We start from the raw sequence: 26893 nt of genomic DNA, 5'->3' as shown, positions 1-26893 counted from the left end.
GTTGCCTTTCTGCTAAGAGAACTGGGGCCATTAGGGTTTGAAGAATATTCCTTCAGCCTCCTTGTGAAGAGATTGAGAAAAGGAACACTTCAGTGATATAAGTGTTAGCAAATTACCCAATTTATTTAATGAGCACTTCATCTATCACTGTTCTAAATTAGGGATTATTCTGTAAGAGACTGTATCTACACCTATTTCCTGAAATTCTTGCTGGCACAGGAGTACCTCTGACTCCATTGAGTACAGCTGGGCATGGAAATGGCTCACTTTCTTGACAACAGCACTTCACAGTTGATTCCCCGCACCCCCCCCCCCCCCCTCCTGTCAGGCTCATTCAGAAACAAAATCTTGCGCTGACCTGCCAGACAACAAGATTCAGAGTGACCCAGTCCTTGCTGTCACTCTGAATGAAACTCTCTTTCAGAAACTGCTGCCTGGTTGTTTTTGGTGATGGGCCAGTTCCAAAGGTGTTCCCAAAATGTCCCCAGTGCTGGGCGTCTAATTACACCTAGTTTCCTACGTCAATCTTTACAGCCAGGAACGTTTCTGTTCAGAAGTTGGAACAGAACTCACAATGTGATAGATTAATGATCTGGTCTCTCCCCCGATCCATCTTTAATGTAACAGGGAGAATGGAATGGTTTTCGGTGGCCGGAATTATCACTTCACACATGCAGTGAGATATAAATGTACCCCCAGCTGACTGCAGGTCGGGAACGTTTGTTTTTACTGGACTGAAATTAAACGGGAACCTTAATCCCAAAATTTAGAGCCAACACAAAACACTTTACAAGATTACAGCAGAAGGCAAGAACTTTGTCCTTTTAGAGCTGTTGTTGCCTTTCAATCCCAGGTCATACAGATTTCTCTTCACCTCGCTATAGGGCAAAAAAATGACGATAACGTATCTGACCGAAGGCTAAAGCCTTCTTTGACAGTCTTGCTGTAGTCCCTGACCAAAGGGAAAGTTGTGAGTAGAGGCCAAAGAAACAGCATAACACATAGTCAAGGGGACACTGACCAACCAACAGAGAGACAAGAAAGTAGAAACTTTCCTTCACCAAAAGCAGACCAAAAGTGCCAAACTCGGATCTCCAGTCTCCCTCAGCAGCTACCAAGAGGGAGACCCTCAAACATTTATTTTACAGACACTGCAGTCAAAACCTAGCTCGTATACAGGGACATTTCCCACAACAGAAAAGCGACAAATCGTGAAAGACTACACCACAGACAGATGGTACCTTTATCCCATCCACAGGGTTATGGATGACAGTAGTTTGTGGCTCCTAAAGAGAATGAAGGTAGATATAGAAAAGCAAATTTTAGTGAGGAGGAAGAGGGTTTCAAACCAAAACAAAACAAAAATAAAAGCAGGAAGTCAGAAAGTATAAGGTCATAAACAGAGAGAGGTTAAAAGAAACTTCTCGGCTAGGAAAGTTATACAAAAAATGAACGGCTCTGAGTGGCAAGAAATGGATAAAGTATGGATGAATCACAAATCGGGTCTTGGATGGAAAGACTCTGCTAACGTGGCCTGGCAGTGAACTGCAGAATGATGGTGCTGCGCTCTGTCTCATATGGGACCAAACAAAGCCTTGACCCAGTTCCTCTAACTCTGATGTCCCAGAATGAAACCAGGTTTTAAATTATGTCCACTGTTCGCAGCTGAGACAAGGGCCAGCGGTGGAATGGAAATCAATCCTCAGAACACGGTGGGAAGGAAGATGGGTGACGTTAATCGACCAAAAATAACCAACACCGTTTCAATGACTTTAGTGCTCGGTGATTTGCAGTTCTGTATAATTAAAAGTCCGAGCATGCTAATGCAGAACCTGGCTTCAGCAACTGTTTGAAGCAGACGATATCACACTACTCCAGAGTTTTGTTTTACCCGAGAACATAGACTGTGAATTCCAACAGCTGATAGTGCAGCCCCATGCAAATGGAAGTTCTGGAAATTGGTCTGGTTAGATCCAGTCGTTAAGTTGTACTTCATTCCCAGTTTACACTGGTGAGAGAGACTCACTTCTACTCTTCCTGCTTCCCAATGCACCCCCCCCCTTCCACTAACCTCACAGGGAGACGGGGGAAGATGCGAACCAGAAGGCCCAGCTTTCCTGCATCAAAGCTAACCACAAGAGTGGGCGCAGTAAAATACCACCACTGGCAGTTTTATGACTCGTCCCCACCCCTCCAGAATGGCCAGTAATGAGGTGAAATAGCCAAGATCTATTTGTAGCGTTTAATTAAAAGTAAACCCTCGTTCTGGATGAGAACTGTCACTGAGCACCTCTTGTCACTAACACACCACTCACAGACTTGTCGAATCACATCAAATTCATTAGCAAAGAGAAAAAGTCAGTACAAGAAACAGCAAGACAAACTGAAACAGGAGGTACTTGTGAAACATGGCTTTCAGCTAGCCCTCAATGGAGGAGCCAGGCCCCCAGCGATGTTTAATGGCTCATTCAATTGAGCAAGATGGCCAGATAATCATGTAACACACTCACTGTCATATACTGGAGAGCACTGGGCCAGATACCCAGCAGGCCTGATCAGCTTCAATGTGTTTATTAAGCTGCTGACTAAGAAGTAACTGTGGTTTTCAATTTTCAAGGTGGGAAAACCTTTTCAACTCAACATCCTAGGGGACAGAAAGCCCTGACATTCAGCCATGGTTCAGCAGTACCTGTGGAGGAAGATGGTATAAGAAGAAGAGAGGCAGTACCAGTGCAGGGCAGGGAATGTTTCCTTTGGGACTGGTTACTACGTTGTTTTTGGTGCTGTTTGTCTGAGGCTGCGCAGAAAACAACAGAGGGTTTAGATTTATTTCATGTCCAGCTTTTGCCGCTAGCCCCACACGGGACAGAGATCAGGTCAAGCTGGTAGACACTGAACTGTCTGCGGTGTGGATCCCCATTCCAAGCACCTGCGAGATGCAAGCAATACCAGCCTTGAGTATTCAGACAGGACTTATAATGAGGCACGCCAGTGCAAATTCAACGAGAAGGGTAACAACTTCTATCCAGGTTGGGAACCAAGGACTAAATTGTTTTATTTTTGCATTTATGCTCCTGGAAAGGATTTGGCTATCGCATTATGGCATCAAATTAGATGTTGTTACAGCGGGCTGTGAGAACGGCACTTCACTCTAAGCTATTCATTGCTCTGTGAGCACAGTGCAAGTGGGGCACAGCAGACAGTTCAATTTCTCTAGAAAAGCAGAAGAAAGAATCACAAACATTAAAGTTAACAGCACCATTTCCAAAACTGTCCCCCCAATGCTCACTAGTACAGCTGAACATCGTGTCCCAACATTAAATGTTGGGACAGTTAGTGGTGTTAAATGGCTAATTGTTTTCGAACCAACAATCAGCAATTTAACAGAGCCACCCAGTGCTCGCTGTACATTAACTATACATGTATTCTTGTCCTTCCCCTAACCAGAGAGACGTTAATATATAACAAAACAGAAAAGCTTGTTTTGGACATAAAAAAGAGAAGGTCTGCTAACAACAAAAAGTTTTAAAAATAAGAGATGGCAATCTCTTGTTCACAAAATGTGGTCAAATAGTTCCTGTAGATCAGATTCTAGGACCATGTGACAGAGTCTTTTACTTTTGGTGGTAAGTATGCCAACAATGATCAGGGCTTCATTATTCAGATTCAGCCAAGAACCTGCTGCCCGTGGATCTCCTTGCTGTGTTAACCGGGGTGGTGACCTGTCAAACATAAGGTCGTCTCCAGATTATCGAGGAGAAGAATTCAGTCACTGGCCTTTCCTTCTCCACTGGGGTTGCATTAACATGTTTTTTAACATCTGATTCATTCATGTAGGTCCCTTTCCCTCACATCCTGCACCAGGTTTTATTTTTTTAACCAGCATCCGTCACTGGAGCGGGACGCTAGATTGAACATACACCTGAAATTCAACGTAGGGCAGATCCAGCAGGTAACCAGTTCCCAGCGCAACTGGCTTTCAGATGGATCCAGATATGAAATACACATTCAGGTCCGGCTCAACTTTTCGTTCCTCTCGTTGGGAACATCTCAATAGATGTACCGTGGAGAGTGTTCTGACTGCTCTGGGGGTGGGGGGGGGGGGGGAACGTGGACAGGATCAGAAAACGCTGCACAGAGCTGTAACCTCAGCCAGCCCCATCACGAGCACGAGCTTCCCCAACATCGTGGACATCTTCAACAGGCGTTGTCTCAAAAAGGTGGCATCTATCACAAAGGACTCCTACCACTCAGGCAAGTCCTCCTCTCATTACTACCATCAGGGAGGAGGAACAAAAGCCTGAAGATCAGTACTCAGCATTTTAGGAACAGCTTCTTCCCCTCCACCATCAGAACGGTCTACGAACCCATGAGCAGTACCTCACTAGTTTTGCTCTATATATACTGTATATTTCTTATTGTCTTTTAAAATATACCTCATATTTAATGTATCGGCCTATTCTGCAGCTGAAATACAACAAACTTCATGACATACATCAGTGATAATATACCTGATTCGGAGTTCACGTAGTTTGTTACTCATTCTTTCAATGACTGGCCTTTACATGTGTCAACTACATCACAATGAGCTGGTTGAAAGAAGGCCTATGTAAACTTGCCCACTCCACAGCCTGCCAAATAGAGGACATCTGGGGCGTTGCCTAGAATTAACTCATTTTGTGTCCAGGAGTAATGGCCTCCTTGATTATATAATAGGAAATTAAATATTACTTTAAACTCTGACTTTTAAATGTCCATAAATATGCCTGCAGAAGAACTACTTCCCAGAAGTTTCGCTCAAATTCCGAACACTATTTTCAGCCATGGAAGTCCATAAAGCCAGTTATGAAATAAAAGCAGGAGTGAGCCCTGCAGATGTCCATCGTGCTGGCCAAAGAGACCATGTCTGATCCTTAATGTCAGCAGCGCTTTCCACAGGTTCCTCCAATGCTTAATAATTCTCATTATTAATCAGAAGTACTGGGATCTGATGCCTGTAGTGGGCAACAAGGTGACAGCTTGTAGCGTACATGTACGTGGTGTGAGTCAAACTAGAATGCACAGGTGCCCCTGGATCGTGATCAATCAGTATTGACCATTGACTGGATGCCAACGCTGTCGCATTGGAGCTACTGCCCTCTCATACATGGCTGAGCAAACTGCATGTCGATCAAGAGAAAGGACCCTTCATTCATCCCCAAATGGAACCTGCAATTGTTTATGTTTGAGGTTTAAGCTCAATGAAAGACTGAAAACAGCTAAGTACTTTGTTAATCACACCTTTTTGGATAAACTATAACCGCAAGCAATAGCATGTAATTTCTCTTTGGACTTGAGTTGATGGGGCAAGGTGAGGCAGTGCGGCCATCGCCGAAGTGAGGAAAGGCCTGAAGTTTGATCAATTTATGCGCTGGGCTGAATTTGGAAAGGTCGGGTACAGGCCCCAGAGCACGACAAAGCAACAGAACCCGACATTTGGATGACGACGTAAGTGCCAGGCCGAATTGGAAAGGTCGGGTCCAGGCCCCAGAGCGTTTCGAGGCAACAGAACCCGATATTTGGATGACGATTTAAGTGCTGGGCCAGACTGGAAAGGTCAGGGTGTCAAGGCCGGAACTGTTTAGCGCGCTGCTCCACGTTTACTCGGCTCTGCACTGAACTGAGGCGGTTCCTCGTGTCTGTGGACAGTCTCTCTTTCGTGTACTTCAGTTCTGAACGCCATTTCCTTGCTTTTATTGTTGGCACGATTTGTTTGTTCTCTGCACATTGGGAAATCTGGGTTTCTCTGTTTTGCGGCTGCCTGTGAGGAGACGAATCTCAAGGCTGTACATAGTATATGTACTTTGATAATAAATGCACTTTGAACTTTGAACTCAGAGGAGGCAACGGTTCAAGGCAACAATCCCCACTACTTCTCAATGGCAGCTAGGGCAAGAAACACCAATCTTGCCAGTGACATCTAGATGAATTAAGCAGATTGCTGGTTTGATATTGAATATTAAAACACTATAGCAGTCTTTCGGCCTATGATGTTGTGCCGACCAACATTATATGTACACTCAACACACACAAAATGCTGGTGGAACACAGGAGGCCAGGCAGCATCTATAGGAAGAAGCACTGTCGACGTTTTGGGCCGAGACCCTTCGTCAGGACTAGTCCTGACTAGACCAGCATTTTGTGTGCGTTGCTTGAATTTCCAGCATTTGCAGATTTCCTCATGTTTGCATTATATATACACTTATTGTTGATGGGCCGGCTGGTGGTGTAGTGGCATCAGCACCGGACTTTGGAGCGAAGGCTCGAGAGTTCGAATCCAGCCGGCTCCCTTGCACACTTTCCATCCGTGCTGGGTTGAGCATTGAGCATGGCCTCCTGAAAAAAAGAAAGCCTGCTAAAAAAAACATTGTTGTGATGGCGTCCCGATGACTCCACTCGGAGTTAAGGGCTTTCTTCTTATTATTGTTTGGTTTAAGATGTAGAAGTCCAAAGGAAATGGTAAGTTCATCAATGAGGGACTCTGCTGAATCCCACAAGCCAGCAGCTCAGTTACAGCCTGGTAAACCACACAGGACTGGGAGAAGAAGGGTCAGGCCCAGAGAACTGGTCAAACAGCGGAATGGTGGGGGAGAAAGAAGAAGAGGAAAGGGAGAGCCCTTTCAGCTTGAGGAACCCCTCCACTGTGGGCATTCAGCCAGCAAACCTTGGTGTAGAATCACTGTGTGAAGTATCTGTACTTCATTACTGATGTCCTCCTAGAAAGTCCACCGCTTGCTGCGGCCACTGCTCCACAGCCGCACAGCAGGCCAAGAAGCACACGCAAGAGGTTCTGCAGTTGCTGGAAGTCCAGAGTGACATGCTGGAGGAACCCAGCAGGTCTGGCGGCATCTATGGAAAGGAATAAAGAGTCGGGACTTTTCGGGCTGAGGCCCTTCGTCAGAGAAAGGAGCACGCTGCCAGGGTTGTCATGGTAACTATGGCCAAATGCTGTTAGTACCCATCTCTTCCCGGGGGATCTGGAGTTACTTTCAACCTTGCCCCGAACTGGGGTTCATCAGACGTTTCATCCATCTTCACAGAGGCTTGGACAGCAGATACGCCCATGAAAAGGGGTGACATGGACTGCCCACACACACACACACACACACACACAACTCCACTAGATATGGCGGGGGCTCCGCTCCCTGGTCACACAGCTGGTGGAGTTACATGCGGGTGCAGTCAATGGCATCACTGACGCCTGCCAGTGCACTGTGCCACCCAGCAAATCAAATGACGGCATCTGGGTTGAGAAGGCTGGCTTCTGGTGGCATGGAGTGCGGGGGGGTCCATGGGTACCGAGCCTACAGAGTGTTTGTGCTGCCTGGACTGAGCAGGTGGTCAACCCAGGTGGTCCTCTGCCCACTGCAGGGCCTCAGCCTCCCGAGGGCTGAGCCTGTGTCAGCGGGAGTGGGGCAGGAGGAAGGAGTAACCGAGAAGGACTCGCTGCTCAGGCATCCGAGGAGAACTTCACACTAGCAACCCCTTAACTGGCACGCAGAGGAAGCAGCGGTTCAAGGCCACACTCACCACTACTTAAGGGCAGCTAGAGCAAGAAATACTAATCTTGCCAGTGACATCTAGACGAATCAAACAGTTGTTGATAAGATTGCGAGTCTATTAAACAGGCTCTTAGTACAAAGAGTAGCACACACAAAATGCTGGAGGAACTCGGCAGGTCAGGCAGCATCTATGGAGAGGAATTAATAAGTGGGTGTTTCGGGCCGAGACCCTTTATCAGGACTGGGCAGGAAGGGGGAAGAAGCCAGAATAGGAAGGTGGGTTGGGGAAAGGAGTACTGGTGTCCCTTGCTTTACGAAAGTTCGCTTTACGCCACTTCACTTTTACGAAAGACCTACATTAGTACCTGTTTTTGCTAACCGAAAGATATCCGAAGAGGATTTTCACTTTTACGAAAAAAGACGCCCGCTTTAAACTTGTGTTTACCCCGAGAAAGACTACCATAACTGTGAAGCCTTGCGCGGGCAGGTGTGTGCGCATGCGTGTAAGTGCCGAGTTTTTTTTCTACAGATCGGTTTTTGGCCGAATCTTCCCAATTCTGGTAAGTGAAACTATACTGTACATTATTTCTACTTTATATAGGCTGTGTATTTATCATATCATTCCTGCTTTTATTATATGTTAGTGTTATTTTAGGTTTAATGTGGTAGGTTATTTTTTGGGTCTGGGAACACTCAAAAATTTTTCCCAAATAAATTAATGGTAACTGCTTCTTTGCTTTATGCCTTTTCGGCTTATAAACGGTTTCATAGGAACGCTCTACTTTCGGGTAGTGAGGGAGACTTGTACAAGCTGGAAGGTGAGAGGTGGTAGTACAATAAGATGGACCCTTGACCTCACAGTCTACCTCAATGTGGCCCTAGCACCTCATTGTCTGCCCACACCGCCTTTCTCTGTAACTGTCACACTTTATTCTGCGTTGTTACTGCTTTCCCTTGTACTACCTCAATGCACTGCTGTGATGAAATGATCCGTACAGGTGGAATGAAAATCAGAGTTTCTGGTGACCTTGGTACACGTGGCAGTAGTAAACCAATTTACCGTATCCGTGCACAGGCCCTCACTTCACACCCACTTTATCACAACGTGAAGGTGAAAGGCATCTCAAAGTAAGCCTACAATGTCACAATCTCACCCCTGTCCACTCCCCCCCCGCTCCATAGCGCTCGCCTTCCATACACCTTTGCCTATCCTCCATGTAGAGCACCCACCGCCCCCCCCCCCAAGTGGCTGCAATGTAGCTAGCGAGAGGCTGTGCACTCTCAGCAAAGGAGGCCTCTTCAAGGGTGGAGGGGCAGGCATGGACGGGGCAAAGGGTACTGGTTCAGTGAGCGCCCCTGGCAGTCCTGGTGATCTGTCGGGCCTGACAGTAGAAACAGCGGCCCACTGCGCCATGTGGCATCCAACACGACTTCACAAGTCCTGGAAGATCCAATCCTCTTATTTAATGGTGCTTCCACAATCTGGGGCACCACTCACGTTGCCGACGGTACAGAACTCTTGTGAAGTCCAGTTCATGCACCAAAGGCGCTCTCTGACCTGACCATCATCACATTTGCAATGGGGTAGCTCAGCACTCTGTCCAGTCTTTCAGCCCTGGCTCTGCACTAGGCCAGGCCCACCACCACTGCAGCCCTGACTTCAACCGCTCCACCACGCCTTCAGCTGTTCAAACACGAGACCCCCTCTCTCAGTTTGGCATCTAGCTCAGCTGGGTAGCCTGGGAGGGGGTCATCATGGCTGGGATAGGCTGAAGGGATTATCTCCATGTTGTGCAGCTCTAGCACTCTATCTTGGCCCCTTTAAACCTTCCTTGCCTGGCACACCTCAACTACTTCCTTAATTGAACCTGTCCCAAATTCTGTTTGCCGAGGTTCTCGGGAAGCTCCAATGGTGCTGAGGAGCGCGATAGAGCAGCTGGCCGAGAGGCGTCGCAACGAAACCTTGCCTTCGATGTCAGCAAAGCCAAGGAGCGGATTGTGGACTTCAGGGAGGGGAAGTCGGGCAGGATGCACACCAGTCCTTACTGAGGGGTCGGTGCTGGAAAGGGGCAGCAGTTTCAAGTTCCTGGACATCCTGGCCAATCATATTAATACAATCACAAAGAGGGCGTACCAGCAGCTCGACTTCATTAGGAGATTCAGTGCGTCATCAAAGGCTCTCGAAAGTTCCTACAGACGTAGCGTGGAGAGAATTCTGTATCTGTCTACCATCAGATTTCTGAACCGTCCGTGAACGCTGCCACACTGTTCCTCTTTTGCAGTCTTTATTTTTCCTCGTAACTTACAGTGATTTCTTATCTCATGCATTGTACTGTTGCAACAAAACAACAAATTCCACAACACGTCAGCGAGAATAAACCTGATTTTGAAGCTCTTCACATTTTATTTTATTACCGAGAACCGCGGCTACACTGAGCAAAGGCTGAGCGCCAAGACCTGTATTGAACAAGACGCGCAGAGTTCCGGGAGGCAACCTTAAACAGCTTTGCATTCAGTTAACCCCTTCTGTTAACCACTGTTCCCCTCATTATATGAAAAAAAAATCTAATTTTATCACACTAATGAGGGCAATTATCCGGCGAGCTATCTGTAATCCAGTCACTGATGAGTGATGTCTGTCTGAGCAAGCTGCATCAAGTGCAGGTGCCACAGATCCCACCAGTAATCATCGTAATCACTGACGTAGGTGATGGTGTGATGATCCTTCACCAGGGAATGTCATACTCAGTCACTTCAGTAAAGTTGTGGCAAGTAGTTGAAAACTTAATCCCGCTTCAGGTAATATGCAGCCTCAACAGACGTCAAAACTAGAAGCCTGCCTGTTGGCGTCTCTTCCTGGGCTTACGCGTTTATTACAGCACAGAATGAGACCATTCAGCCCATCAGTTACCTGAATGGTGATCACACTTCTCATTAACCCCTGGCTGGTTCTTTTGCCTGTGACCTCGACAACAAGAGGGCAATAAACCCAGCAGCACGTCACTGGAGAACGGGAGTACCCCGGGCACGGGTGGGGGGGGGGGGGGAACGCATACAACCGGAGGGAGAGCCTGCAAACTCCTCACAGACAGTACCCAAGCCCAGGATTGAACGCAGGCTCCTGGAGATATGAAGTAATGTCTCTATCTGCTACACCTCTGCTGACACAAGTGTGTCCGCTGACAGCACATGGAGTGCCCTGACCTACAAACTCTCACTGGCAAGCATCAGCAATACCTGCTGTCTGCGGGAGCTTGCTGGGCACAAACCAGCTGACAAAACAATGGAGAGGTTTCGGAGAAGGCCCTTCGGTGGGTTAGGAAGTCCTGAAGAACAATCAGTAAATGTGCTTTCTTTATCGTTTACTGGGGTGTGAGAGGTTTGACAAATATTCGTAAAATTAGAACGGTGTTCAGTATAATGTTTTTGTAGGGATTTTGATGCTTTGATTGGTGTTCAAAGCGGGGAGTGTTTCCATGGCAGTCGTACACACTGGACACCTCTCTCTTTGTGTTTCCCCTTGTTCGTTCCCAGCAGTACAGACACACAACTGAAACCAAATGTTAATACATCAACACACCGTGCAGAGGATCCAATCAACACCCCCCCCCCCCCTCATTTTGTTATTGGCAAACGACTGGATTAATTAACTAGTTTTACATTCACTAGAAAGCGCTCCAGAAAACACGTCATTGAACCTTGCAAGGAGAACAAAATGGAGGAGAGCAAAGCGAGAGAGAGAGAGAGAGAGAGAGAAGGAAGGACGCATTAGAAGGGAGTTCAATGCTATTTATCGAGATGAAGTTCTAACCGCGGTCAACATGCACAGCTCTCAGACTTTCTGTTCTGATGGGGATTTAAGTAATGAAAAGCTGTGAACACACACAGATGACGCTGTCATCTCCTGGCAGAGAAGAGAGTGGGGAAGAGAATAAACAAGGTTAACGTGAAGTGAATTTGAAATTTCAAAAGGGTCCTCACCATTAATTGAACACTGGAACTTGACTTCCTTTTCTGAATAGAGACCCAATACGAGAAAAAGGAAAGAAAACAAGAAATGGTGATTTGTTGCAGATGTGGCAGATTTGCTAACACCAGGTCCCGATGAGGTACACAATCCTAAAGACTAATTCTTAGGGTCAGTGTATTTTTTTTAAAAAAAGGACATTGTCAGAAACATAAAATGTCTTGGAATCCTGAAAAAAGTGCAAATCATATAACGAGCACAGAATCAAAGCTGCAGTATCCCATTCTGAAGGGTTCTATTTGCATGTCGAATGTTCAGCCTGAGTTCTCAGATTTCTCCAATCCCTGGTTGCTTTAATGATCGTTCCTCCTCCTCCTACCCCACCAATTTGCATGAGTGGATCCGGCACGCTGACAGCTATAAATCTAACCTCTTCCCTTGGGAGATGGGATGCCATATTTTCTCTAAAGGCTTGTCCTCTTGGGATTTGCCTCGAGATGGGAGATGATGGAGTTGTTAACTCACAAGGGAAGGAGAAGATGATAGTTGGGGGGGGGGAGGGCAACAAGCTGAACAAACCACCCTGCAGGGTGCACTGGGTGGCTGGACCATGCCAAGTCCATCTGTGGCAAGAATGCCACCGCAGTGCTTTCATAGACAAGACTGAATACTCAGGGCTGTGGAACATGTCCGAGAACAAAGACACAATGGAAATAGGAATAAGGGCTAACAAAAATAAGGGTGGTCAAAAATAAAAGTAGGGTTGAATGGAAAGTTGGGTCAGCCAGACTCTCTGTTTAACGGGGAAGCATTTTGTTCTTTGCCTGGAAGTTCGGGAATGCTCTGCTAATTGGGTGATGTCTTCCCGAAGGCCATTGGGTGCCAGTAGGAATGGGTGGAGGACCTCAACTTTCTCGGGGAGGTGAACAAAAGTGTGAATATAGCGCCTGCCTGCACTGATCCCTTTAATAAAAAAAATCCTTGCTCCTGTGGGATTATCCGGTCCCATAACTCGGGTCACTTGTGACGATGTGTTTGTGGAGCAGCAGTGCACAAACGGTTCGAGGTTAACAGTGAAGAGGATGCTGCAGCTTCTTAGCATCAATTACATTAAATCAAAGAACAAAACCAAAAACGAACTCTCCTTTTCCACCCTTTCATCAGCCCAATGATTCCAAAATCAATCGGACCTGGGAGCTGGATTGCTGAAAGGTTTTGTTTGAATCTGGGCAGCAAGGCCGAGCAGGAAACAACACCTTCACGTGAACCTCATTTTGGTGAGATGCCAGCGGCCTGCACAAACCTCGGCAGGTGGCATTGCAAAGAGAGTCGTCACAGAGGCAGAGCAAATCTGCGACACCAATTTAAAATGAGATGGCTGCCCTTAGCCACCACCGGGAAACTTTGTGCTGGTGAAAGGGTGGCTCCGTACTGGGTAGAATGCTCAGAGGGAGGGTTGTGAACATGCATACACTTTGGAGTAAAGTACGACATTAGTTGAGCTTGCTTCAATCATGCACTTTATGTAAGACATCACTGAATCATATTTAAATCCTTCCTGTTTGCCCGCTCCCCAACCACACTTCATGCTCATTCTTAAGTGGGACCATTGATGATTTTTTTTTTTTTTGGTTAAAAATGTGACATTTTGCTTCCCTTTCCGACTGCCATTGTGCCATCCTATCCCTGGCTGTGAAACCCGTGTGGACAACGTTTCATGGATCTGTCAAGTGGCCCCTCTGGAAGCAACAGGGCGGCGTGTTCATTGCTGGGGTTGTCCCGCTTTGGCCAGCCGCCAATCCTTCTGCCCCAGCACCAGCCTGAGGAACATGCAAAGCAGAACATGCAGCATACCTCCCCCCCCCCCCCCCCCCCCCACCCGCCCCACCCGCCCTGGCAAGTGAGATAAGCAGTTCCCCCAGCCCTCGGGTGCATGGCCCCGTTCTCACTACAATCCACCCTTACTAAAGCTCAGAGATTTACACCTCTCTCCTGTCCTTTTCCTCAAGGTTATTTAATATGCTTTCCCATTAATCTGGTCTCACCAACTAGTGTGGCAGCGGTGACAGAACGCATCATTTTCTCTTTTGCATCCCAGTGACAGTACTTCAGATCTACACTGACGTGGCCTTTGAACATTCTCCATTTGCAGTTCAAATGAAAGAAGTTCAAAAGCGGATGTTCAAAAGCCTTAGAGGAAGCTTTTAAATCATCTGATCTTTAACATTTCAATGTCGTTAACATCCCAGCCCATTTATCTCCTTGAGTGGTCTATTATTTGTAGCTGGGCTTGTACAGCAAAGGAATCTGAGGCCTAATTTATCACCAAAACGTAATGCTTTAAGACGGAAGGGTGACAATCTGAGCAAGTGGGCAAGGCCCGGGGTTGAGGTGACGACCTACTCGCACAAGTCCAGGGAGTCTGCTCCCACCTCCCCCCCACCCCACACAGAGGCACGCTGCCCGAGGCTCTCAGGATGGGGAAGAAAGATAGTGGGACCTAGAAAGCAATGCTGGTTGCAGACGGCAGCAACATAGCATAGCGGTTAGGGTAACACTACTGCAGTGCCAGTGGCCCTCCTCAGTTCCGTCTCTGTCTATAAGGACCATAAGGGTTTCCTCCGGGTGCTCCGGTCTCCTCCCACATTCCGAAAATGTACGGGTGAGCTGATTAATTGGTCACATGGGTGTATAATTGCACCGCTTGGGCCTGCTGGTCCTGATGGGCCTGTTACCGTACCGTATCTCCAAATAAAAATTAAATGAGCTGTATGGCCGGTTCTCTTCCTAGCCCAGCCACCTGTCGGCCTTACAGATGGGACCCTCTTCCCTTACAAGGCCCAACAGCTGCCCCTCACACACTCAGCACCAGTAGGTCAGAACGTCAGACAGTAACGAGCTGCTGGCAGGCAGGGTAACCTCCAACATCAACTCCCCATCTCCAATTTAACGACCCCGTTTTTCTGCACACATTTCAAACTTTTACATCTTGAAATAAAAGTGCATATAATCTTTTTTCAGCTGTATTCACACTGAGTTACTAAAGAAATGTTGTGTTGAACCAAGGTTTATTCAATCTACTACTGGAAGTGAATCTGGGCCAAAATACACCCTCACCCCATCAGAAGAAACTCCTTTCCCGTTTGAGTGAGCAAGGGATCACCACAGGGCAATTTTGTGGAAAGTTATGACCCAAGTTCACAGGTCTGGTCTTGCATGCCAAATCACTGACAGAAAGGGCGGGGGCTTCGTCAAATACTGAGTGATTGTACCTGGAACGCACTTGTACCCCTTCTCCACCCAGCTGACCTTCACACCAAGGGAAGGAGAAATCAAAACATGGGAGAACTAACTTTCACTTAAAGGTGATCGAGTTCTTGAAATAAATATCATGAAGTATTAGACCGCTGGTTCTCCTGAATTCAGTGTCCGATTTTACACTGTGACTGAGAAGGGGCTGAGAGCCAAGGTCCCACTCTCGTGACAGGACGACTTGTGTGTCAGAGTGGAATGCCACACGGTAGAGGCATTCAGGATCAGAATTTGCCTCCTGGCAGCCTCAGAGGGTGCAGAATTAGGGGAAGGGCCAAAGACCGATGAAGAATAGGGAAACCTTTCCTACTCCCTGCGTATCATTGTATCTAATTTAGGCCATACTTCATGGAGAAAGATGCAAGAATGGCAGGAGAAAAAGCTTGTCGGCTTAGGAAAGTTGTAATGAGTTCTTCAATCATAGTTGGACACTTTGGGAATACTAGCACCTAAAAACTTCTGGAGTTTTAGAAGGCAGCTCACCTCCACCTTTGCAATGGGAAGTTAGGGGTGGGTAACAACGGCTGGCTTTGCCCATAAAACTGAACGCAAAAGGAAAGGAATGTAATGGGAAAATAAAGCTGCACAGTTCAGCAAGCGGTCCCATCGCTGCCCCCTCACCCCACTCACAGAGGTCCAGGGAGTCTGATTCCCCACCCCCATACTGGGATGCTGCTCACAACACTCAGGGTTGGGAAAGAAAAATCATGGGACCTGGAAAATGGTGCTGGCTCTGTCTGTATTTGGTGACAGGTTAGGTGATGTGGGGCACTGTTCCACACTGTTTCTGATCTATATACAGTTCCAACACAAATGGCACAACCATTCTGCTCTGAATGGACCCCAGTCAGGGTCCTCTCACTCTTGTCCACTCTGGCACCGCACAAGAATCACCTGCCAGGCACTTCTCCTCCCACATCTGCAAAAACCTCCGGATTCCCAAAATCCTTGTCTTCCCAATCCACTTCTCCAATTCCCCAATTGCCAAGCAGGCCAATTCCCTTCCACCTTGACCAGTGCCTCTCTCCACTCTGGTCCATCACACCCTCTACCCGACAGTTTCCCAGCATTCACCTCTCAGTAGAGGCACCCCAACTGGGAATGGAACAGCCATGGATCAGGAGGCAAAGGGGGGAGGCAGGCTTTGACTGTTACTTCACTTCAGTTTAATGCTTTTATGTCTTCATATATTTTTAGATTCAGGAGATAGCTTTTACTAATTTATATGATTAACCTCACATTCACGTTTTAAATTCTGAATGTGGAAACAGTTAAAATCCTCTCAGATGTTTTCCATGTAGAACATCTGGGGATGGGACTTCACCAGCTGTCAAAGACGTTTAGAAGCAGGGTCTCCTAATGAGCTAGATTCCTGGTCACAACTGGAGTCATCTGCGCTCTGGGCCACTGAGACAGGTTCTCTGTGTACAGGTTACATAGGCAGGGATGTCAGAGGGGTTGTGAGGAGCAAGGGATGGTGGCTGTGGACAGGAGTCTGAAGTAACAACAGAAATGCCGGGGAAACTCTGCCAGTCGCCCGTGGAAAGCGAACCCAGCTAATGATCTGAGTCAGAGGCCCTCCCTCAGAACTGAGGGAAGAGTCACTGATCCAAAATGTGAACTGGTTTCTCCTTCCGCCGATGCTGCTTGATTGGCCGAGTTCTTCCAGCATTTCAGTTCTCGTCTCTGAACCCCACAGGGTTACTTGTATTCTAAGGGTAGGAATCACCTCCACAGCACCCGGCCTAACGTCTCACCAACCTCTAGCCTAATACTGGCAAAGCGCAGCCTCTACGGTTCAATACCACCAACTCCCTGGCCAACCTCAAGCCTGAACTAGACAGAGCGTACAACTGGGATCCAGCTTTACTGCAAGCTGATCTTTCTACCTTTACACTCCCCATCACCAGGACCACCCACATACAGCCTCTATCAACAGAACCACCACATATCTCCAGCAGCACCCCCCTTAAACCAATCCTCTGATAAAACCTTTTACCTGCACAGTCACCACTAATCCATACTGCAGCTCTTCCAGTCTACACCGTGCTTCACGGCAGTATTCTGACCAACTCTGCTCAGAAGGTACACCTTTATTGCCCCTGGATACCACCACTCCAATGCTCCCCTCTCTAGCTTCTCCATGCCTGGACCACGTCACCTCATCAAAATCTCTGCCGCTGGCAACCTATTCAGCTTAAAATTCCAAAGGCCCACAACGCTACATCTACTATTTTACTTTGACTCACAGTGCCCCAGTGAATCCACGTTAAAATTATTGTCTTTGTGTTTAAGATCCTGTGCTTTTTTTGGGTCAAGAATACTGGCCGTTACAACTCAAGTACTACAGGGTCCAAAAGGCTCTGGCTGCACGAAGATCTGGCTAGATGACACCTGGAGCATTAAGAATGAAGGGCGTGCAGAGTCGATATTTACCTGGACTCCAGAGGTTGAAGGGCAGAGTATCCAATTGCATTTCAGATCCCTGGGCTTATGTCCCTAATGCATCGGCCTCTGCCACCATCCCTGGCAGTGCGTTCCATGCACCCACTACCCTCGGTGTAAAAAAGAACTACCTCTGATATTTCCCCTATACTTCCCTCCAATCACCTTAAAATTATAACCCCATTCATTAGGCACTACCTCCCCGGGAAAAAGGCATTTGATATGTGCCTCATTATTTTACACACCGCTATCAAGTCACCTTCGCCCCAAACAGGAAAGCCCTAACTCACTTAACCCTCCCTCATAATCCAATGTTTTTTTTTTTACTTTCCTCAATAAATCTTTGCTGCCACCCATGGGTGGCGGGGGGGGGGGGGGAGAGAAGGGTTATGAACGCAGGTGGTAGTTGCCCCACATCCCATAATTCCTGTAGATAAACTATGAAGGTCAGGGGTCAACGAGACCGCCAGCCGACCATATCTCACTTGTCAGACCAGGCCAGACAGTATGGATGTGGAGCTACAGGCTCAATGGGTGAGAGGGGATCTGATTGAAGCATATAAGATTATTAAGGGATTGGACACACTAGAGGCAGGAAACATGTTCCCGATGTTGGGGGGAGTCCAGACCAGAGGCCACAGTTTAGGAATAAGGGGTAGGCCATTTAGAACTGAGTTGAGGAAAAACTTTTTTATCCAGAGAGTTGTGGATCTATGGAATGCTCTGCCTCAGAAGGGAATGGAGGCCAGTTCTCTGGATGCTTTCAAGAAAGAGTTAGTTAGAGCTCTTAAAGATAGCAGAGTCAAGGGATATGGGGAGAGGGCAGGAATGGGGTACTGATTGTGAATGATCTGCCATGATCACATTGAATGGCGGTGCTGGCTCGAAGGGCCGACTGGCCTACTCCTGCACCTATTGTCTATTGTCAGGAGACTCGATTCACAAAGGGAGAGGCTGATAAATACTTGACATTGTTGTGCAGTACTGGTCACCTACCCACCAGAAATATGTCAATAAGAATGGAAAAGTTCAGAGAAAATTTACAAGAATGTTGCCAAGACTCGAGGACCCACGTTATAGGGAAAGGTCGAGTAGCTTAGGACTTTATTCCCTCGAGCAGAAATTCCCAACCTTTTTAATGCCATGGACTCTTACCATTAACCGAGGGGCCTGCCCCACGCACGCCCCCCCCCCCCACCCCACCTCGGCTGGGAACAGAGATGTACACAATTATGAGAGGTAGTGACGGGGTAAATGCAGGCAGGCTTTTCTCACTGAGGCTGGGAGATACTAGAATCAGAAATCGTGGGTTAAGGGTGAAAGGTGAAATGTTTAAGGGGAACATGAGGGGGAATTTCTTCACTCAGAGGGTGGTGAGAGTGCCAGCACAAGTGAAAGGTGCAGGTTCAATTTCAACACTTGAGAGAAATTTGGATTGGACCATGTATGGGAGGGAGGAGTATGGAGGGCTATGGTCGATGGGGCTACACGGAGAAATAGTTTGGCCTGGACTAGATGAGCTGAAGGGTCTGGTTCTGTGTGGTAATGTTCTATGACTCTATGAGGATTGTAATGGGAAGAGGACTGGAGACCAGGAGCTGGTGTAGAGCTCTTTGACGGGTTGAGGTACCAGCCCGGCACAATCCGGCTCACTTTCTACTTTGCGGGAGCGACGAAATACAGCGGCAATCTAACAGGCTTGCATGACGGTTTCTAATATGAAACCATCAGGTGTTACCTGGTGACATCGGAAGCTCCAGTATTGATATGTTTCCTTGCTGTGGGAATGGACTGCAACTTAACTGACCAGAATGCTGAAATTTATTTAGAAACTGGAAGCACTTCAGGTGGGAACAGCGACAAAAATCACTTCAACTAACAGGGAAGAAAAAGAACTGGAGGACCAGGCAACACGGACGGAGACTCCACTGATTATTCTCGTCCCTTTGCTGTCTTATCACTGACACTCCCTTCCTCTGTGGCTCTGCAAACCTGTCCTTTCCAATTTATACCCTGTCCAGATCTCTTTCCTATGAGGGACCCTGCACTGCTGAGCAAAGCAATAAATTTCACAACATTTAAGTCAGCGAAAATAAACCAGATTCTGACTCAATGGGCCAGCCTCCCCTCTTTGAATGCCTCAACTAAATCTCCCTTTAGCCTTCTGTGGTCCGAGGAGAACGCTCCCAGCTTCTCCCAGAGATGGAAAGTCCCCCGTCCCTGCTGGGCCGAGAGTTTGAGGAGCAGTGTGTGGGAAGGAGGGGCCTTGTGACTGGGACCGGAGACGGTGGACAGGGGAGCAGGAGACCGCTAAGCTGAGCCAACAGACAACTCTCACTGGCTCCCTCAGCGAGCATTCTGCCGGGAATTGTTAAGTGGACCTCTGACCTCTGTTGGAGATTTCTGTTTCACGTTTGGGGGAAGGTACTGAAGGTTGTGCTGTCTTGTTGCTGCCAATTCTCACATCTCCCCTTCTCGCGAAGAGAGAATACACCCCAGCCTAACGAGCCTGGAGTGAAGGTGCCCAGAAAGAGAGTGGTATCATCAGAGCAAGCCAATAATTTGTAAAGAAACCCGTGCTTAGCTAAAGTACTGTCATGGCAAGATGCACTTCCCTGTAGATCTTGAGGTGCTGCTTTGGGATACAAAGATGAAACTCCAATTTTAGATCCAGAATGCATGTCCACTTGGTTTCCCCAACATCCCACCAACCAAGGGGACAATGAAGCTCAGCCTGGTTAGACAATCAGCAAATCAAAACAAGAAATCAAAGGAGAAGGGGACTGGACAGGGCAGAGTGCTGTCAAAAGGAAGCAAGAGAGAAACCAAGGCTTTAGGTAGAATGTAGAAACCCCTACCACACAGGTGAACAATACCAAGCTCGTAACGGCTTTCTTCCCTCCTGCCCACCCCGCTCGACGCCAAACGAGAAACAAACAATAATTCTCAGAACAAAATGGATGATCAAAGGATTTGTTCAAATAAGGGTTTTCACGGAAAGGATAGAAGTTTCATGCACAATGCAAGGATGGACCTGACGTTGCTCTACCTTTATGACTCTCTCTGTGCTTCCATAGGGGTTTGCTGCTGTGTTTTGTGTTAACGTTATACTTCTCTGAAACCAGTCACCGAAGCATTAGTGTCATTAATGTATTTTGCACATCTTTAAATCCAGGGATTAATCCACAGGGAATTCAGAAGTGTCCCCATTTGATTCTTGCCCAGCACGCCCTCTTTGTAATTTCCTTTGCAAGTTGAGCTACTGGCTCTCCCCCTCCCATTGTCTGCAGGGAAGCATCTCACCTCCGCTCGTGCCTTCCACAGCGCACAGAACTGACTGCAGAGGTTAAAACCCGCAGTAATCACCCCCCCCCCCAAAGCCCTGCACATCTCTGCTGTCAGCTAAAAAGACCCGAAGCAGAGGCTTTCATCCTTAAGACGTTTGTCAATTAGTGGCCATACTGCTGCAGTTTCTGTAAATGTACAGCAACTCAAAGAAAGTGTGCAGAGGAAACTGAGAGAGTACAACCCCTGCAAGCAGGCAAAAATCCTGAGAAACAGACATCTCAAGTGGATTAATCCCTAGAAACAGATATTCTGGAAAATATTCTCAATAGCACATACAATTAATTAGAAACCATTCCGGCTCTTTTGAGAAAAAAGACAAAATCCATGAAAAGGTAACAGCAACCGGACATCCAGGTTACTACTGCCATTTGTCAATAAGCTGGGGAACGCAAGATTTCTGAAAAATAAGCAGAGTTCACGTGCTTCACCTTATACCTAAAAGGCTGGACAGTAATGGAAACCAGCACCTTTGCATTTCATGGAGATTGATTCTCTAGCAATGCCAGCTTTTGTTGTCTAAAGCAAGCCACCCCTGGAATAAATGGCTGTCTGACAGCCAGCATGGACTCTATGGGCTGAAGGGCCTGTTTCCACACTATTATCTCTCAATGACACTATAAAGTCCAGAACACTGGCCACTAACCCAGCGACTTTTACGTAACAACTGAAGATGGGGAGAATGGAATTGAACAGCACACCGAGGATTCTCCAAGGACTCTGACTCAGAGGTGCAGGACCTAATTGGAGAGTGGGTGGCTCAATAAACGCAGAGCAGAAGCCTTGGGCCATTCCAGAATTTGCAAAGAGGAAATGGGGAAGGGATACATTCTCTTAGCAATCACAACACATACTCGTAAGTTACAGTAGAAATCTGCATCATGCAAAATATGAGAAAGTTCGCAGAGTTTGCTGGAACAAAAACCTGTGAATAAAATGGTGTCACTGAAATTAATAGCCCATTGCACACAATGAAGTCATGCACTCCAGAGGGGACTACATCATCTGCACTTTGATTGCCTTCCCAGGTAGAATGCTGTGCTTGCCTGGCTGTTTAATTCGGAGGCTGGTGAAACTGATATCACCTCAACACTTGCAAACAGGAGTGCTGGAATCACAACTCGCACAAAGCTGAGTGAGATTCTGACGGGGAGGCTCGACCTGATACTGTCTATCTGAGCTGGTGAATCACAAGCAAGGGCAGCAAGCAGTTTCATTTTGAGTAGGGGCAGGAAAGAAGAAACTGAGAGAGAGAGAGAGATCACTACCTGACTGTACAAAGGGCAGCATAGGGTTCAGGAATGTGAGACATTCAAGAAAACTACAGCAGGGAACTTTATCTCCATTTCGCTTTCACAGAGAACAGCAAGAGGAGTTCCTACCCAATCTTCTTCACTCTCTCCATAAATAACCACTGTGAAGAGACATCATATCAGATTTGCACTTCCTGCGTTGACAGCAACGACCATGTCGCTCGGCTAGAGCAGCAACGCCTTCCACGTTTGCTGTCCACCAGCCTCTCACTGCTGGTGAGATGCTGCAGATTCCTGTTCATAGTCACAGCAACGTCTGACGACGCAGGGCCTCAACCCGAAACACTGGCATTTAACTCCTTTCCTCCTCCCACAGACGTTGCTCGAGCCACTGAGTTCTTCCAGCAGTTGCCATGGCAACATCTGTTGGGCCTAACGAACCACACAGGGCTGACCCCGGATGCTGCATCAGTAAGAGGCAACACATGTCTGTGCTTTTCAGTACCTCCATTTTATATCCAGGTTCTCATCGTTAGAACTACCACCCAAATACCGACTCATGTTCCAAAATAAAACGTAACTCTGCTGTGGAGTAGGAAGCATTGCCGACCAAACTGCACAACAAGTACTTGATACAGTGCAGGTGAGCCGCACCCAACACTTGAAGGAATTCAGTGGGTCAGGCGGCACCTGTGGAGGGAAGTGGACAGATGAAACTTTGGGCCCTGACTCCCGACTTCCCATTCCCCTCCATAGATGCTGCTTGGCCGTTGAGTTCCTTCAGCGGCCTTGTACGTTGTCCAGGTTTACAATGTCAGTAGCCTCTTGTGTCACTCAGTGCCCAAAGCTCGGGACACATCCCTCACAGGTACACCGAAAACACCGCATAGTCGGACTGCTGATGTCTTCCCAATCAACAGCTCTCATCTCTAAGGTAGAGTTAAACACAGCAACATTACCTGAAACCACAATAAGTGCCAGTGATTGGGCAAATTTCGGACTTTTAAGACTGCATCACACAATGCAGAGAGAAATACCTTGACCTGTGACAGATGGCAGTGGGAGCTAACGCACTATGGTTCCAGTTGAACTCTGTGCCTCACTGTGTCACAGGAGGATGGGGAAACCCTGTCTGTTTTTGTTGGTGTACTCAGTACTGTGTCCGCACCAGAATTAGGAGCTTGGCTGTGATTTTCTGTGTCTGAGCTACCAACAGAAATCCACCTCATGACTACTAGTGCAGCTGTGAGCGACACCGCCCAAAATCCTAAAGGCGCTCAGCAGTGCAGGCAGCGCCTACGGTGGGGATTAGACAGCCGACGTTTCGAGCCAAGACCTTTCATCGGGACCCTGATGCACAGCAGAGGAAATGCTCCCCCAGGATTTTGGCTGGGTGCTCCATGACCTGCCGAGTTCCTCCAGCATTTTGTTTGCGTGGCTGAAATTTTCCAACATCTACGGAATCTCCTGGTCGACAAGGACTGTGAACTGCTGTGCTGATAGACATAAATGGACTGGATTAATGACTTTCTGCAATTAATATTGCTTCCATCATGTGAAGACTTAAAACTGACATTCTTGAATGCAACGTTACTTCTGGGGTGGGACGGACTCAAACCTTTATTGCAAATGTCCAGTTTAAAGTCAGAGTCTGCTCTCTAGGTGTCAGGTTGCTGGTGGGCTACTGTGCCTTCTTCACAGGCCAAAGCTGCGCCGTATCAGAGGACTCTCTGATCTATGGGCTGCTCCCAGGATCACAAGCCAAGGCAGGTATCAAGTGCTGCTGAAGAGTCATCAACTCAGTGATTAAAAACTCCCTCTGGTCTGCCCGAAAGTCGCTGCTTTCCCAGCGCAGTAAGACGGCCGTAAGGCAAGGCTGCCAAGCGGTAAACTCCAGGCTGCAGGAGCAGTGCGTGCCGAGGGACGCACTGAAGTTTGGTGCATCCGCCACAAGGGCTCCGCAGGGAAGGACCTCAATCTGGGCTCCTTCCACTTCAGCACATGGAGGGGCTGAGATGGGCAGGGTAGCCCCTCAAACATCGAAAGGGCCACTTTAGTGGCAAAGGTGCTATCATTTTAAAAAGGGTTAACACTACTGAATGTCCTGACCAGATGACACTAACAACGTAAAAAGTTTTGAACTGTGTTTATTAATGTTGTGTTTATTATGAGCAAAGTTTATTTTTAAAATAAAGCAGTGTGTGGATGTCGAAGGGCTTTCTGCCACTTCCCTGCTCTTGGCCGTCAGTGTCGTAAAGAAGAAAGGGCAGTTACTATACGAACCGTTCATTTCTCATCCTCTGACTGGGTGCCTGGTTCTCTCTGGTGCTGGTGAAGTTACTTCAACCAGTCTGTCGCTGTTGCTCAGCACATCCTACAGATCTTGCGAAAGACACCAGAGCTAAAATTGGCTGCGATTTGAATTCTGCCTCTGTCAGTCACGCAGCTAAAATAGCTGCTTATTAATTCAATCCCTCGAAAGTTTGCATCTTTCAGAAATGATTATTTAATTTCTTCATGTTGCTCCAATGTGTGGACTTCCTAATTACTAACCTATTGCAGGAAGAGAGTGATTGATATGCCGCCCCCGCCAGCTCAGGCTGAAAGAGAGCTTCACACAAATACCTGCACAATGCTTGGGACGTGACTAGTTGCTCGTAGCTCTCCTTCCAAGGCTGGAGGGTTTATTACCACATCACATGCCCCATAAAGCTGCACAGAAATCTCAGTGTCAGCCAGAACGATCATGGAGTGTTTCTGAATGGTACCCTGGCTCAGCAACCCACAGCTACAATAAGAGGGCAAAGTTCCTTCTGTTCATCTTTGCCCAGATTTTCACCAACGTTTTTGTTTGCATACAGGAATTCTGCTCTGTCGAAAGAGGTGCCAATGTTCTCTCAGGTCCAGAAAAGACTATGAGGGATCACATTAAGATCTATAAAAGCAGAGAGAGTTGCTTTGACGCATGGGAGGGAAGAGATGTGGACTCTGTAAGTGCACAGACTTACCCTAGAGATACATACCCAGTTCTTGGAAAAAGCAACACACACAAGAATGCTGGAGAAATTCAGGAGGTTAGGCAACATCAATGGAGAGAAATAAAGAGTCAACGTTTTGGACCAAGACCCCTTGTGAGGACTGGAAAGAAGGGGGCAGAAACCAGAACAGGAAGATGAGGGAAGGGGAAGAAACTTATTCTGGCTTCTGCCTCCTTTCTTTCCACTCACGATGAAGCGTCTTGGTCCACAACATTGACTGTTTATTTCCCTCCATTGATGCTGCCTGATATTCTGAGTTCCTCCAGCATTTTCCGAGTGTTGCTCAAGATTCTGAGCGTCTGCAGAATCTCGTGTGTCATGCAAGGGCAGTATTCCACGCGCCTGCCCCAGGTTATAGAAGAGATCCATTCCCGTGGGCTGTTTGTATCCCGAACAGTCAACGAGGCAGAAACGTGGCTGTAACTCAACAAAAGATCCCTGCAGCAGTCAGCAGGTCGATCCAGCTGCTCTCCCAAACACTCTGCTGTATGTACGGGCTCCAAGTTCCTAATCCCGGGAGCACCGGTGATTATAAGAAGGGGAACAGGTGGAATCTTGAATGTTGGAAGTTTCTACCCAAGGGGGAACTCTGTATAAACTTATCCCCGCTCCCTCTCTCTTTGGAATATCAAATTAAGGCCCTGTACTCACATAGTAACAGACGCTACACATAGACTGGAGGATATATGCAACAATATCCTTGTTTTAATGATGTTATCCTGCTCTTACAAAATGCAGTCTAGACTATTGGGAAGAAACCAGATCGTACAATGGTGATTGTTTTTACTACCTGAATAGTTAAGTTTGTGGAACTTCAAATCATACAAAATTCACCTGGACACCATGTATATTTTTAAAAGCCCCGCTTACTGCAAATACTTGAGGCTGAACTCTTGTAACAACTGAGCAGAACTTGATTGCCCCTCTAACACGTCTTAAGGACAAGGAAATGCATGCGAAGTCTAACATTGTCAACTGCTATCTCAAAAGGGAGCTACAGTACTGTGCAAAAATTTTAGGCACATTTATATAGCTAGGGAGCCTAAGACTTTTGCACAGGACTGGAGTAATTTTATGTATTACACTGCAGACGTAAAAAAAAAATCATGACCTAAGTGAGAGATGATAAACCCGATTCTGATATGGGTCTCTATTATGGACTGACAATAGGAAGGGGGCAGGGAGAGCGGAATCATAGTTGGGAGAAGGGGAACAGAGAGGGGTGGGAGCGGGCATCACCAGAGAGACATTCTGTAATGATCCATAAACCAATTGTTTGGTATCAAACGACCTTGCCTGATGTCTCAGGGCTGGGTGTGTCTGTACCCGCGTCACCCCCCGCCCCTGCCACTCCTTCTCTGCCACCTGTCCCACACCCCTCCCACGGTGCTTCACCCTCGCCGTTCCCAACCTCCTTTGCTCCCCCCAGATTTACAAACTCACTCTCCGCTCTACATTGACAAATACAGTACCGTCCAGAAGTCATAGGCGCCCCAGCTCTATACGTGCACCGAAGACTTTTGCACGGTATTGTCTGCATCGCTGGAAGCGCCACCCCAGCTACAGCGCAGGAAACCCTTCACCCGTGAAAACAGCTCATCGCCACTATCACCTTGTTAAGGTCATTGAGGGACGGGCAGCAAGTGACAGCCTCACAGAAGTATGCACGCACATTGACAGTGAATAAAAAGCAAGTGGGCGCTTAAACACCTTTCCCAGGAGTGTGATCAGTGCACTCGTCTAATGTGACTGCAAATAATGATCCCTGCAAATAAAATCCCTTAAACGGTCTACTTTTCCTCACTGATTTAACCCCACTAGCACCTCAGCCACTCTTGAAAAAGGTCTCAATAAAATACACTTTTGTAAGTTGGCTGTTCGTTTGTCTGCCTGCACGCTCTGGAGCTTCCATCTGGCCTCAGTCAAATAGATCCTTTGTCCCAGCAGAATGGCAACATGGAATAACTAGAGACCTTGAAAACTGAGTAAAGT

At 47.4% G+C, this 26893-nt stretch overlaps 1 protein-coding gene across 50 annotated transcripts in view; it reads right to left on the bottom strand.

The window, feature by feature from the left end:
* LOC140733858 (calcium/calmodulin-dependent protein kinase type II subunit beta) overlaps positions 1-26893 on the bottom strand; it is a 312164-nt gene that overhangs the window by 55658 nt on the left and 229613 nt on the right. For 8 of the 50 annotated variants that reach the window (XM_073057555.1, XM_073057668.1, XM_073057615.1 and 5 more), the window contains one exon: positions 1242-1286. The exons of 8 other annotated variants lie outside the window; for them this stretch is intronic. In XM_073057555.1, the coding sequence (XP_072913656.1) occupies positions 1242-1286 (45 nt within the window). Of the gene's footprint in view, positions 1-1241; positions 1287-2728; positions 2798-11522; positions 11556-20314; positions 20381-26893 lie in introns of all 50 variants that reach the window. 34 more of the 50 variants (XM_073057553.1, XM_073057790.1, XM_073057686.1 and 31 more) reach the window with 9 other exon arrangements.

Source organism: Hemitrygon akajei, chromosome 1, assembly GCF_048418815.1.
Source record: "Hemitrygon akajei chromosome 1, sHemAka1.3, whole genome shotgun sequence".
Lineage (NCBI taxonomy): Eukaryota > Metazoa > Chordata > Chondrichthyes > Myliobatiformes > Dasyatidae > Hemitrygon > Hemitrygon akajei.
The sequence above is the reverse complement of the archived record's forward strand: the minus strand, read 5'-3'. Positions and strand labels throughout refer to the sequence as shown.